General features: G+C 34.0%; 2 protein-coding genes across 2 annotated transcripts in view; one reads left to right on the top strand and one right to left on the bottom strand.

The window, feature by feature from the left end:
- Positions 1-15,093, bottom strand: part of LOC149786142 (T-complex protein 1 subunit theta-like) — a 54,366-nt gene extending 39,273 nt beyond the window's left edge. Inside the window, exons 1-5 of the mRNA XM_089976476.1 lie at positions 14,949-15,093; positions 9,217-9,307; positions 7,903-8,114; positions 4,752-4,821; positions 1,351-1,479 (exon numbers count right to left, since the gene is read on the bottom strand). Of these exons, the coding sequence (XP_089832602.1) occupies positions 1,351-1,479; positions 4,752-4,821; positions 7,903-8,114; positions 9,217-9,307; positions 14,949-15,008 (562 nt within the window). The 5' untranslated portion in view covers positions 15,009-15,093. The remainder of the gene's footprint in view (positions 1-1,350; positions 1,480-4,751; positions 4,822-7,902; positions 8,115-9,216; positions 9,308-14,948) is intronic.
- A 69-nt stretch (positions 15,094-15,162) lies between these two features.
- The window catches only part of LOC149786141 (macoilin-like), a 45,694-nt gene continuing 44,935 nt past the window's right edge, over positions 15,163-15,921 (top strand). The window contains exon 1 of the mRNA XM_089976475.1: positions 15,163-15,302. Within this exon, the coding sequence (XP_089832601.1) occupies positions 15,217-15,302 (86 nt within the window). The 5' untranslated portion in view covers positions 15,163-15,216. The remainder of the gene's footprint in view (positions 15,303-15,921) is intronic.

The following is a 15,921-nucleotide window of genomic DNA, read 5'->3' as shown; positions in this document are numbered from 1 at the left end:
GGGGGGGAGGGAGAAGGCATGTGGAAAGAAAATAGAGAGCTTTGACTATCATGGACAATAACTCTACTACAGGATGACAAAGAATGTTGACAACTGAACTCAGCCAGGGTCTTGCTATTAAGATGCACACCAAAACTGATTGAAATCGAACTATACTAAAGGGTATTTGAAATTCAATGATACTAAAAGGGCATTTGAAATCCAACGATACTAAAGGGTATTTGAAATCCAATGATATTAAATGGCATTTGAAATCCAACAATACTAAAGGGTATTTGAAATCCAATGACATTAAATGGTATCTGAAATCCAACGATGTATGTGTGTGTGTGTGATTCCGATTTTTAATGTAGTTTTAACAATTTTTCAGTCATATCACTACGATGTCTGCAGTGTGGCAGTTTATAGTGATGTTTAGCACTGGGGCATCATGCCGCAGACATGTAGCATGATGTCCTACCCAGTCACATCATCCTGACACCAGGCCGACCAGTCCTAACACTAACCTCTTAATGCTGAGCGCCTAGTGAGGCAGGTGTTAATACCATTTTTGTAAGTCTTTGGTATGACTCGGCCAGGGTTTGAACCCACGACCTCCCGCTTCCAAGGCGGACACTCTAACCATCTAGGCTACCGGAGTGGTGAAAACCAATGATACTAAATGGTATTTAAAATCCAATGATACTAAAGAAAATTTTAAATCCAACCATACTAAATGGTATACTGAAGAAATTTTCAAAATCCAACGACTCGAAAGGGTATTTGAAATCCAATGATACTAAATGGCATTTGAAATCCAACAATACTAAATGGCATTTGTAATCCAACGATACTAAAGGGTATTTGAAATCCAACGATATTAAACAGTATCTGAAATCTAATGATGCTAAAGAAAATTTGAAACCCAACAATACTAAATGGTATTCTAAAGAAAATTTCAAAATCCAACTACTCTAAAGGGTATTTGAAATCCAACTATACTAAAGGGTACTAAAAATCTAACGATACTAAATGGATTTTTTGTAAGGAAATGAGAATAGGATGAATGGATATATGGTGTGATGGAAGAATAGAAAACCAACTTAATATCCCACAATTTGTATGAAAGTGGACAAGAAAATGTATCAAATTAAAAACCCTATAAAACAATGCTCAAACAAATTTAGTTTCTGAGGTCACTAATAGTTCAAGATATTATTTTCAATTAGTATGTCATCAGATTTATTTACAAATTGTTAATTATCTTTAAACTGCAATTTATTTTATTCATATTTAATGATTGTTTTTGCATTTACTTTATTAGAACATAATAAAATAGTATGCATTCTTTTCTGCACAAACTTTACTTACGACAGGCATCTGTGATAAGTTTTGCAATGAAGTCCTCATTCCCATACTGTTTGCTCATAACTGAGGCACGGATAGCTCTCTGCACCTCGGCACTATTCCGAATGTCCTTAAGACGATCACAAACAAGATCTGCAGAATAAGACATTTTAAAATAAAAACAAGAGAACCTTGAAGGATCAATGCTCCAATGCAGAAGCAATATTAACAAGATTTTCAAACTGGCTATTGTGGCAACCATATTAGACTTATTATTATATTAGTGTTTGTATTTGACTAATAAATCACAATAGCTCAAAGAAGTATTTCTTCTTTTCTGTCTCAGTCTCAGAAATAAGCTGCAGGTGATGATTTTTCTGACCTGCAGACTCCAAAGAAATATAAAGTTAGTATTAATTTTTAGGAGGAAACAAAGTATCAGTAAAATTTACTGAAGAGAGGTAAACAAATTTCTATGGGTTAAAAATGTTTTGAAAGTAGGACATACAGTGAATGATATGTGGTTGGTGTAAGAATGCTGGAAAATCAAACACGTTTGCCACTGGGAGATAATTAGAGACACTCTTTGACAACAAAATCAGTATTAGTCAGGTCTGTCTCACTTTCTTGTTCTCTTTATTTAACATTTGAAAAGACATTTAAATATAAGTTTGCTCCACGAATAATTAACAACTCCAGCTATGAGCTCATGATTTTTAAAAATGAATGACTTTTGGGATTTTGGTTACGACTGCTCAGATTATGTGGTCAAGGGCCAAATGCCTTTTCAGTTTTTGAAATCTGTCAGGAACTCTGCAAAAGTAAGATTATTTGTCCCTTCACATAGAAGTGTAACAACATTTTTCCCTTTGTGGATGTACAGACATGGGCAGAATCCTTCATGGTTTGAGTTTTAACACCATTTTTAAGCACACGATTGACTATACAAGATAGCCAATATAATTGGTGAAAGAAGAAACTGGGAAAACATTGGGAAGAACAACTGACCCACAGGGAAACTATTGGCATGTTTTCTAACATACACATGTTGGCCTAGATCGAGACATCGGCCCACATGCACAAAGGTATATGTCAAATAATAAGTTTAGTGCTCAAAGAAATTTGTTTTTAGACATTGGCCAGGGCTGGTGACTATAAAAATTGCACAAGCTAAGACTTCAACAAGCCCTGACAACAATTAAAGACCTCTGTTCAGTACGGGTGGTAATACTTTATTAACACAAATCAACTTTGCAATCGCAAGTGTGTGCTTATTATTGTCTTTCAATCAATATATTTCATTATTATAATCCCCCTGAAAAGCATAGGTCAATTGATAGTTATTATCTTAACAAGATTAAGATAACAAATAATAAAGAGAATTAACTCGAATGTTAAATTCAGCATGTTGAATATGTTCCAGGTTGTGTTCCTATTTCTACAGACAGGGTTCAGAAATTAATGGTGCATGCTGATATATTATTTGCAGTTTTTGCGAAGAATTAAGTGAATTACCCTCCCTTTCTTTCCTGGCATGTTTCACAATGTGAAACTCTGTCAACAAGAGTTCTGAAATGTATTTTTGCTTGCACTGCTTTTTAAATTGCCGTAAAAAATTAATCACATTTAAACACTATTCCCACAAATAAAATAATCATACTTTCTGTTTTATATATGAGGAAAAGTCCAACTTCAAAGAAATGTTGCCACTGTTCACAAACTTGTCAATAATCTATAATAATGATGGCTTAAACATTCTCGTTCAAGGCAATGATATTAACTTTTGTTTGATCACTTACATATATCATCTGTTTGATTTACCTATACTGGGTTGTTCCACTTCGTGATCTTTATTACATATGCAGATTAGTACAATGGGCTTAGCGACTGCAGTCTTCAAACACACTAGCTATGGTGACAGCATAAAATAATACATGAAATGGTGGTTTATGGATTTGCAGACAAGGGTAACACAATTCACTCCTTCATAAATGTATAGACAAGGTTAACACCAATTGTTCCTTCATGGATGTACAGACAACAATGACATCATCTGTCCCTTTATGGATTTGCAGATAAGGATAACATCATTTGTCCCTTTATGGATTTGCAGATAAGGGTAACACAATTCATCCCTTCATAAATGTATAGACAAGGGTAACACCAATTGTTCCTTCATGGATGTACAGACAACAATGACATCATTTGTCCCTTTATGGATTTGCAGATAAGGGTAACACAATTCATCCCTTCATAAATGTATAGACAAGGGTAACACCAATTGTTCCTTCATGGATGTACAGACAACAATGACATCATTTGTCCCTTTATGGATTTGCAGATAAGGATAACATCATTTGTCCCTTTATGGATTTGCAGATAAGGGTAACATCATTTGTCCCTTCACTGATGTACAGAGAAGAGTAAAGTCATTTGTCCCTTCATTGATGTACAGAGAAGAGTAACGTCATTTGTCCCTTCACTGATATAGAGAAAAGTAATGTCATTTGTCCTTCATTGATGTACAGAGAAGAGTAGCGTCATTTGTCCCTTCATTGACGTACAGAGAAGAGTAACGTCATTTGTCCCTTCATGCATGTACAGAGAAGAGTAACGTCATTTGTCCCTTCATGCATGTACAGACAATGGTGACATAATTAATCCCTCCAGTGATATACATAAAAGGGTTACCACCTTTTGTTCTTCCATATGCACGACTTGGCATAACAAATTCCATGAATGTGCATTCTTTTTTGGGCATTCCTTTGTTATTTAAAAAAGGAAATAATCCAACATTCCATTTCAGCTAAATTTTACGTACTTAATGCCCTACTCTTCTTTTATTCATACCAGTTAAATTGACTACAACAGTATTGATGTTCACACAAGTCTGAAGAAAAAGTGTTCATGAAATGCAGATACCACACGAAAGTGAATTAAATGATCTATACCCTAAACTCAACCATGTTAACCACCATTGTGGTTGGGCATAAAAAAAGTAACATTAAAAACACGAGGTCCAAGAAACCTCAAGAGTTCACCCAGCTAACATCATGCAACAGAAAGAAGATAAAAAAATGCTAAAAATTAACAGCAATTTTTACCTAATTCAAGGTTGAAAGAGCTTGATGCTAGAATGATTCTCATTCAATTTAGTTTATATTGAAAGTGCAGTTTTAAAACAGGGTCATATATGTTGATCATTATGAATAATGTCAGCTCTTATAAAATGCTTTTTGTTGGAAATACATCATCATCACCAATGCAGGTAAGATGATGTATCTTTAATACAGGTAAGATGACGTATCTTTAATACAGGTAAGATGACGTATCTTTAATGCAGGTAAGATGATGCATTTTTAATGCAGGCAGGTAAGATGATATATTTTTTAATTCTTATACATGAAATCTTGCGGCAGTCTTACCTGGTAAAATTTCTAGAGCTTTCTTACAGGCCACTTCATATCCATCAATCACTTCCGTTACTGACAAACCCTGAATGAGGAATATACAGGTCATCTTTAAATCATGATTAGTCTACTGACTATGTGTACAAAACATGATACCCGACCCCAAATACTATGGAATCGGACAAATCATGCATCGATTTCAACCATTACACAAAATGGGGATTGCAAATTTTCTACATTAAAAGAATATACCCAATTGGGCAAATATGACAAGACGTTTTAATTACAGCAAACAAATTCTTACTTGCCCTGCCATGGCACAGAATTGTGGGTTTCTTTCAGCAATTTTGTGTAAAGGAGTTGTAGATTCACATTCTGGTTGCATATAGTTATAATTGATTCACATTCTGGTTGCATATAGTTATAATTGATTCACATTCTGGATGCATATAGTTATAAATGATCTGTCAGTTCATATATGCATTTCAGTAATGTTTCTATCAATTTTTTTTATGAATATGTAGTTTCTACTTTCATTGTTAAAATTTTCCATCCAAACTATTACAAAATAAAAACATTTATCTCTCTTTTGTCAAAAGCTTGCATGATTGACTAATAAAATGCCCAAGATCTACAAACTTGTTTCCCAGAACAAGATTCTGTGAATTATGAAATACCAATTTCTGGTGAGAAGTCAAAACCAGTTTGCTCCAGAATATAAAAAGCCACATTCCCCAAGCTGACTCGGAAAAAAAGAAGAAAAAACTATACATTTCAATGCCAAAGGATTATTTTGATAAAGATATCCAGCAACATTCTTTACAAAATATCTCTTTCTAGAATTGACAACCCAACATTTTCAGTAAGGCAGTCACTAATGTAAACCAAGTCAATTTTCAGTAAGCTGTACAAAATATTATGTACTGCTATAGTTGACTCTTGCAAAACAGATTTCAAACATTTATTGAGATTAATGACGTCTTGCTACATCTCTTAATGTAACGTTTTAACTAATGTAGTGGCAGCCATAATCTCTGCAATCTTGGGCAATACTTAAATTGCGATAACATGATGTCCAAAAAATGTAACTGACCCATCACAACTTGTAAATCTTGTCATTCAATTAACATGTCAGTGAATATAAATTAGGCACACTTCCAGGCACTATTTACATCTGCCATTTTCTTCTGACAAGCTGATTGTAAAATAATGAATTGGTTTATGTAAATATTTAAAAAATGTGCAATGGTATATCAATTTTATGACCAATAATGGTGGAAAGTATGCATGTATGTGATTTGGAGTTTTAATGTAGCTTTAACAATTGTCGGCAGTGTGGCAGTTTATAGTGATGTCTAGCACTGGGGCATCATGCCACAGACATGTAGCATGATGTCCCACCCAGTCACATTATCCTGACACCAGGCCGACCAGTCCTAACACTAACCTCTTAATGGTGAGCGCCTAGCGAGGCAGCTGTTAATATCATCTTTTAAGTCTTTGGTATGACTCGGCCAGGGTTCGAACCAGTCCTAACACTAAACTCTTAATGCTGAGTACCAAGCAAGGTGGCTGATAGTACCATTTTTACAAGTCTTTGCTAAGACTCAGCCACCCACAACCTCCTGTATCTGAGACAAATGCTCTAACAACCTAGGCCATTGCAGCAGTGAAACTATGCCAGTGGGGGCTTTGTAACTGTAACAGTCTATATCCAGATCATCTAAATGGGTTAGCTTTATTCCTTTCCAGATGCCTAGATTAAACTTGGATAGATAAGAGCATGTGATCCCTCCTCACAAAATCAGCTGAACATGGCCAGAACGGATGGAATTTACCAAAGTATGTAGAAAAGCATGTTCCATCAATAATATGAACAACAAAGAGAGAAACAAAAAAGGAAATAGAAACTGAATATTTAAAAATTGAATATGGGTGGAGAACCCCTTAACTTTTGGGCTTTATCGTGTGCATTTCTTCTTCTATAAGAAACAATGAAGCCCACATTGCATTATTTTAAAGTATTAAACTTTACATTTCAATGCTGGTTTGTCCCAAAAATAATATTTCATCATCTTGGTCTTTCAGACACTTGAGTGACTCGTTACTTTCAAAATTTGAGCAGAAGGAGGAGCGGGAGTATAAAAATTGCATTTGATAATAAAGAAATGGTTTCAGATATTTATCTTCCGATATATTAAGTGTATTTATATGATAACATCAACAAACATTACTGATCTAAAATTTCATCTCATGAGCAGAATAAAACTTTAAAATTATGTATAACATGTTACTTCCTAACAGTAACTATCTACAATTCTGTTATACATTTTCATTGCATTTACTTCTAAGGCAATATAAACATAACTCAGTTAAAATTAATAAAACAAATACAGTATACTAAATACATTAAAATCTTTTGGAATGAATTTCGTTTTACATCAATATGCTCACAAGCCACTTTCAAACTGACTTACTGACATAAAAGATGTAGGTTATTACTATACAAACTTGAAATACAAATAAAAATTATGTCTCCTGACGCATAATTTATGCAACCAGTTACATTTTTAAAAATAATAAAAATCATTTTTTAAAAACATAATTAAACTGAAAGTTTTCTTTTCTGAATACTGCATTATGTTGGAGGTAAACATTTTGTCACATTGCGTGATTCTGTAGGCAAAGTGATCTATTATCTTGTGATAGGTCAATTGTTGTCGTTATTACTTTTCTTTCCAAGCATGACACAAATCTGAATCTTCCATTTAGACATCTTGGCTTGGTTGAACTTCTTAAAAAGTGGATGGTCCCTTTCACCTTCAATGCATCTTTCATTTGATTAAACATTTCCAGATGAAGCTCTAATGCTAACAAATTTTTTTCATTATGCAGAAGTTTCGCATGGAAACATTGGCATATGGAAGCATCTGAGGTACCACTGTAAAGTTAGTGTGGTCTCTAGACTGAAAATGAAAACCTGGACCTGGACCAAAGTCAACATCTTGATTTGACCGCAACATTTCCTCTTTATTTTTGACTTGTCCGTTATGTTCACAATTCATCGGTCAACTGAATAAACTTTACAATCGTTAGGATTAGAATTAAAAAACAAACAAATTAAAACCAAGCATAAACATGAATACTGATTCTTAATTTCTCATACCATTCTAAGAAGCATTTCTGCATGTTCAAGAAGTGCTCCAGCAAACACCAGGATAAAGTTGGTACCATCTCCTACTTCCTGTTCCTGCTGTTGTAATGCCATGACAATCATCTTTGCTGCTGGGTGCTGGACTTCCAGCTCTTTCAAAATTGTTGCCGCATCATTGGTGACAAATAACTTTTCTAGGTGATTAATCACCATTTTATTTTGACCTGAAAAACAAGTTGCAGAGAAACTTCAATAAATGGGATACATCCTTCAATCATATTTTGAAAGTTATTATGTTTCACACAATAATCAATTTCTGTTATTTTTACAACAGTTGCTGATCATATACAATTTAATCAGTTATGTTCATTAAATACAATTTTCCTGACCTTGCTGGATTCAAGTTTTGTTAGACTTGTTTTCTTTCTTCGGAGGGTGGGGAATAAAACAGATTTTAATTGTGTTAATACTTAACTGTTACTGTTGTGTAGCTTACCCATTTCTGACATGGAAAACCATTATCCATACCATCCTCCCATTCTAGAAAACTTCTAGAGGGTGTACATCAGGAATGTACAACCTACAGTTTTATTCAGTTACATTTATATTTCATTCTTTTCTGGAAAACTTGAGATGGAAAAAGTATTCTGCTTGAGCTGGATTCTCAATAAATTTCAAAACTGAATAGTCATTTGACCCTCGACTCCAAAATATCAAAAGGAAAATCTCCAGAATCATTAGCACATAGCTGGGAATGTTATTTATTTGTGGGGCAAACTTATGCTAAAGGTTTCTTACAACTTAAGCATATTCTCTTAAAATTGTACCTATTTGTTTTTGGGAGTCTGAGGGTCAGAATGATTATTACTGTTAGGTCGTTTCTGAACCTCCGTCAGTCATGAATTTAATTATTTGCCAAAAATCCATTAAATTCAATACATAAGATTCAATTTTTGGAGATGGTGTTTGGGAAACTTCATCCTAAAAATCTTAACATTGGTTGACCATAGTGCTGAAGCATTTCAGAAAATTGTTTACAATATTCAAGTAATTAGATCATATTTTATTCTCAGAATCAGATTATCTCAAGGCTAAGTTGTAAAGGTAATTACATTCAATTTTCCATCGACTCCTCTTGCAACTTGTGAGGGACACATTTATGAAACTTGTGAGGGACACATTTATGAAACTTGTGAGGGACACATTTATGAAATCTGAAATAACAATAGTAGTGACTGACATGAAAGCTAAAACTCAGACACATATTCTGCTGGGCAATGTAAATGAAACACTGTAAAACCTTAAAAAGAGCTCCACCCAATTTACCATGTGGTCCAAATGCAGATCTGGTAGTCCTGGCTAGCTCCTTGCATGCATCAATATTTCTGTAGACTGCTTCTTCGAGTCCCGAGTAGTGCTGAAATGAGGTATAATAAAATCATGGCATCAGTATTTCACTAATAATTAAGTTTCACTGTTGTTGGTTGTTTCAGGAAACAAATGTCTCTTCTTTTTTAACAAATGGAACCTTGTTCTGTTATGCAAAAGTGGTGACACATGTTTTGCAAATCACAAATGTACACAAGGTATTGAAGCAGTCTTCATTGTTCAGAGGTTCCTGGGTTATAGCGTGGTATAAATTCTTTTCAGACCTCGATATGAGTGAGTTATCGAGGGAGAATTTTTTAAATATATATACAGATTTGAGATATGTCTTTCATGTCCTAACCTAACCTTTGGCAGTTTGTGAGTTTGCCGACTCTGAACCAGTCACATCAGGTATTGTTTTGATGCATATTGTAGATTTCAAGGTTAGTAGGTGTTCACTGTTAAAAATATAACTCTGGAGATGGAGATCTCTTTGACAGGGGTGTTTGAAAAAAAAGGCAATCGCCTTTAATGATTACTACCAGAAAGATTTCGTTCAAAATGTGATCAATGTACTAAAAGTGTAGCACCCTCAGTCAGTGTTTATGATCTTATTGATTTGATATATACTTAATGCTTGGCAATTTAAAGGATAAAAATAAGTATTCTCAATCTTAAAAGTAGTTCTTTTCCCAAACAAGATGATGCATGTTGCTGATTTCAAGATGATTAAATGACAACTGTTACACAAATGAATAAAAGAAGTGTTCACAAATCCTTCAGTTATGATCATCAATGACAGTCAAGCTTTCATTACTGTTGATACTGATGAGACGAGTCTGCTATCTTAACGTGGCAAAAATGGAAATTTAATGAAGTTTCTAGCTTGAATGCAGGGATTTACAGCTGTAGTAGAAATATGTCTGGATAACCTGAACAGTTTTTGCTCTTCTATAGTTCTAACCATTTCTCATCAATATATCTGTATGTGTTATTTACATATGTATTTTTTAAAACTTTAATTATCTGCACAAGGTGCTAACAAAGACATAAAAAAGATAAACTTCCTTAAAAAGATACATTTTGTCCTTTAAAAAAAACTGATGTTGGATATTGTATTTGGAGTTCTAATTTCCCAAGGGCATTTTCAATTTTTTATAAATCCCATACTGTAAGAGGCACCAGAAAATATTAGACCAGATGCTTAAATTGGCTGTTTGTTTACACAAATGTGTTCAGAGACATTGACCTTTTGTGTGAAATAAAAATGCTTGCATATGTGTTACTCATACTGGAAAATTGGGTATAACACTTTAAAATCAGTGAAATGCACAGATATGTTGATGATCTGTGACACTGATTATTTCCTGAATGAAGAAACCAAGCAGATGCATTTGAAAAGCTACACAATGAAAAATCAAAGAAATCTTAAAGAAATTTACCAGGGCTACAATGAGCAGCTCAGCCCCATGATTAAATATTGTAAAAGTCACTGGCAAGTATGCCATCCTTTACTACTGTCATGCACAGCAAATATCAGTCACCAAATCAGATAGTCTTACCAGTGTGAATATGAGATATCTGAGCTTGACACAGACTCAAGAGGTTTTCAAAAATATATTTAAACAGAAGGCCAAGGCTAAAAAAATATATCCAGTTGTTAGATGATATGAATTTAAAAGGGTGAGACAAGTAACAGAAACTAAACCACTCCCTTGAAAACCAGCACACAGTGTGGCCCAAAAACGCAGAGCACACTATAAGTGAGAGTGCAAGTTACAGAGGGACCTATAAAAAAATAAAAATAAATTGATGTATAGAATCAAAAAAGCAGGGGCGGGGTGGCAGGTTTTATTCTGCAATACTCATTTTATAATCATGTTGAAATTAGTTGTGAATAAATATATAATTATAATGGAGTTAATAATAATAATAATACTTTATTTATAGAGGGTGACTCATTAGTCAAGGACTATTCTCCCTTGAGGCCCTCTTAAGGAGAGTGTAAGAATGCATATTACATGAAAGACAGCAATAATTACTGTTTATTTTAACAAGTTTACTATTATAATAATAAATTTCAATATCTACTAGAAACATATACATGCTCATAATATCCATTCTTAAAAAATACTATAATATTTTCAGCAGATTTTACATGTAGTGGAAGCTTGTTCCACAGAACTGTACCAGACTTTTGGAAGTTCTTTTTACATTGTTCTTTCTTGGTTTTGGTGCAAGGTTTCCGTATAACATTGATCACAACTGGTACTGTGTTAAAAAAGGCCTGAATAATTCCTGAAGATACTCTGGCACAGCTCCATGTAGACATTTATTTACAAGAAATGCCTTGTGAAAATCTATACTTTTATATATTGTGAATAATTTGCGTTCTGTAAACAATGCTTTTCATGGATGATCAATAGATGCATCTAAAATTGTGTGTGCTGGTTTTTTCTAAGTTTATAAATCTTGTCAAGCTGAGATTTTAGCATATTTTCCCCATACATCTGAACAATAACCCATTGTTAGAAGAATATTAGACTGGAAGCATAGACTGCAAGTTTCCAGAGGTAAATATTTCTTGATTCTGCCGAGTGGGGCAATTTGGATGACAGTATTTTACAAAGCTTATCAATATGGTCATCCCATTGTAAATTATTATCTATGGGCACACCTACAAGGATTTCATGTTTGACATTTTCTAATGGATGATTATTTATTGCAAGTCCCTAACTTGTGTTGCTTTTATGATGTCCCCAAAATCATACAGTATTTTTACCTTCATTAATTACCATCTTATTTTGTTGTGCCCAATTTTGAACTCTAATAAGGTCTAAGGCAGAGGTGGGCAAACTTTCCAGTGCAAGTGCCGCATACACAAATTTACACCGTGTCGCGCGCCGCATAGTTCATTAAGTAAAATAATTAATATTTGAAATAGCAAAAACAAAAGGTTTTTGTAAATAACATCTAATTAATTGTCAGTTGTTAATATGTTGTTAATATTTGAAAACTTAAACTTCAAAAGAAGCACATTTATTTGATAAACAGAGTAACATAAACAGTCAGTGTGAATGATGACTTGTTCCTGGGCGGCATGAAAACCGTTGGCTGTAGTTTGCCCACCCCTGGTCTAAGGTCATTATTAATGATGTAAATTACATATTTTTTAAAACTTGTAAAGTAAATTAGATTGGTTATGTTTCCTGATAATGTTCACAAGATCTTATGCAGGTAGGATTTGCATGACTTTACACTATCTTATATCTCTCTTACTTGATTTGATACAAAAGACGTACTGAACATAACAGAACAACACAGGTATCTTTTAATCAATCTTTACAATACAACAAACATGTACCAAGTTGCAGATCAAAACACCGCCAGTACTTAGTTTGGTTCCCATAGAAGTACACGAGGGTATCAATATAACTGTTGATAGAATCTTTTGATATTTTAATACAAGAGAACATGCCATGAATATACTGTTTAGAATGAAACATAACTAAAGAATTTAAACATGAATTTCACCAGACATATTTAATTGGTTTTTATTTCTTTTAATGTTGCCATCTATTAGCATTTACCAGTTTTTAATTAAGTGCTGTTTTGTTATATATTAACAGTTACAGTGTAGTAAGAAATATTTTTCCAAAATGTATTTTCTTATTAAAAATTGCATATTTCATGATATTGATCTGCACCTTTTCTGGCACTAACCACCATTTTCAACGATAAAACAAATGTATCAAAATTGTGTCCACCAATTCTGATAATGATTTTCATCATGTTCAACATAGAGGGACCAATTAAAAGAAAAAATATTTAAAATGTCATGTTATAAGCGGGTTTGTGAGTAATCTGGGTGTGATTTATTCAGGGAGCAGTGTATGTCACAAATGCCATATCAGAAAGGGCCAAGACAAGATCAAGTCTCTCACAAAGACTTATTGTCCACAATCACAAAAGAATTTCCAAGAGTTCAAGACTTTTTTCTTCTTTTACAACTGCTGTGAGTTGAGACAATCTGACATATGCCTCAGCCATATTTTCAAAATAGCTTGTTGTGTCCATATTGTATGTAAGACTGGTACCATTTTCATTTAGGACCAACAACACAACATTAGAAGACTTCTGGTAATACCCAAGTGTTAAAATGAGCATCCATTCTGGAGGAGTTATGACAAGATTTTCATACAGGATGTCGTGACAAACATATCTATGACAAAACATTAGCACCAAATGCATTTGGACCAAGTAGATATCACAATATTTCTTTTGATGAAAACTCCATGTTGATATAACAATCACTTGTGAAAAGTAGTGACAAGATTTTCAAGATGCGAGCATGATGGCCATATTGGATATCAGAGCAGCATCCTTTTCATTGTGGACCAACTAGATACCAAAATAAGTCTTCAAGTGAAAACAGCACAGTTCTACATGTGGCAAGATTAAAGTAACAAGAGTCTCAAGATAGTGGCCATGTTTGAAGTCAGACTGACACAATTGTTATTTACAACCATATTTTCACTCAATGGTAATTTTGAGGAAAAAAACTTTCATATGTATATTTATTGCACTTTCAGAAGATGGCAATATCTACTCTGGCATAATTAGTTTTTCCAATTTTAATGACTGCTACTTTTGAATAGTTCAGGCTCATATTTCATGCACATGGGATCAGCCATTTTGATCAGCTTACTGCTTTAGATAGTGCCTGCTTTCCATAACTGACAAAATGTTGAATCACATTAAAGGCATCACAGAGGAATGCCAATATTCCATTGATTGTGCATGTTGCCAATATAAACAACTTCACCATACATCAGACCATCTCTCAGAAGCATGTAATAATTTTAGAGTGGAATCTCAAGAGTTTTAAGATTGCTGCTGTAATTGCTATATTAGCTGTCAGATCAACATTTTCATTTTAGGACCAATCAGACATCAGTCTTGTAGAGAACATCCATTCAAAATGAGTTACAACAAAAAGATTTTCCAAGATGGCACTTGTGGTGGCCATATAAATGCCAGAGTGGAACCATTATAATTTAGGTCCAAGTAGACACTGAAGTGTTCTCCAAGATGCCAAAATCTGATTTAATTTTGGATTCATAAAAATTCCAACTGCAGAGTGCTGGGTAAACAAGTCTTGACGAACTTGAAGAGGAATTGCATGTGAGTAAACAATCAAATATTTCCTCCAACTGAAATCTCTGATGGATTATGGATGTGGACAAAAAATACTGCCTACAAAGTAACACTTCAAGTAAAAAAAATTGTAAAAATTGTTTGGAGTCAATGCCATGTGGGACTGGGCAGGTTATGGCCAAACATAATGTGGCTGAATATGTGTACAAGTGATATGCGCCTGTACCATATGATTTATACATTGAAACATTCAATAAAAATACGTACTAATGATTCAACATCATAAACTGATTTTAATGATATGGGAAAAAAATGCGGTCTAACAAAATTAAACAATCCAGAACATTCTGTTGATTTAACTGGGAAACAATAGAGATATTCCGTACGCTGAGTCACGCTACGGAATCACATGTTTCCATTTAGAACAATTTAGCAGTGTTAGAGATAATTATGTTTAAGAAATAAATATGCCATGATCCAAACACTTAATAGCACTTGCTCTTAAACTCATCAATAACCAAATTTCGACAAACCTTGGCTCCTTCTTTCATCATTTGGGCAAAGCCCGGTGCGAGAGGAACATGCATCGCCATTTTGTTGTCAGTGTTTTCCCACAATCCTGTCCGTTACCTCGGCAATGTTCGACAAAAGTCGTATTTATCCGACGATCTTCATATACAGATCACTATGCGCATGTCTGAATTTACACATGAGTAAAACAAGACATTTCGGAGATAATTTACATGGAAGTCTTGATTAGAGAGACGTATTAAGAGCATTTTATTGAGTTCATTACTTGCGATGAATATGAAGAGGCGAAATGTCGAATGTGGCAAGCCAAGACGTCCCCTTAAACGGAGTAAAATAAGTGAAGGTTTCTACGGAAGGTGAGACCATTTTCCAATATGGCAGCAGACATAGAATGGAATACACATCGCGAGCTGAAGATAAGAAACCGAAAACGGTGACATAAGAAACGAGCCACCAGACATATCACAGATTATCTTTTAATTTCTGTAATCCACTACTTTTGAAAAAAAGATCACAAGTCCGGTTCCCACTAAAAATGTTCTTCCGAGTATGGAAAGTAATTTGAATAAGAATTGGGGATAACTGTCCAAATTTATTTCATCTCGAGTTAATAAATGTGGTATTTTTGAGAAGGTCAGAACATCAGAAATAACAAATTTGCAAATAAAGTATACTCCTGTTCATGGCTTTTGCTCATAGCAAGTGCAAACAACTTATTTTATTTCCAGCAAAATAAACTAAATTCTCCAAAAAGTGATCCTTTATGTACAGTGTATATATTGAACACAAATCCAATAATGGAATGTTTTTGGTGTTAATTAATGAAACAGGTACTAGAGAATATAACCAGACTATTCTTGATATATAATTTACAAGTGTATGTGGTATATAAAAGAAAATTTGAGGCAAAGGTGCCTTGGCCAATCCAGAATTTGCAGCTTTAAGGGGCCATCCATTTAGTTTGTATGCATGGAG

Source organism: Sinohyriopsis cumingii, chromosome 12 (assembly GCF_028554795.1).
Source record: "Sinohyriopsis cumingii isolate HCF-2022 chromosome 12, ASM2855479v2, whole genome shotgun sequence".
NCBI lineage: Eukaryota > Metazoa > Mollusca > Bivalvia > Unionida > Unionidae > Sinohyriopsis > Sinohyriopsis cumingii.
This window is presented reverse-complemented; position numbering and strand designations above follow the sequence as displayed.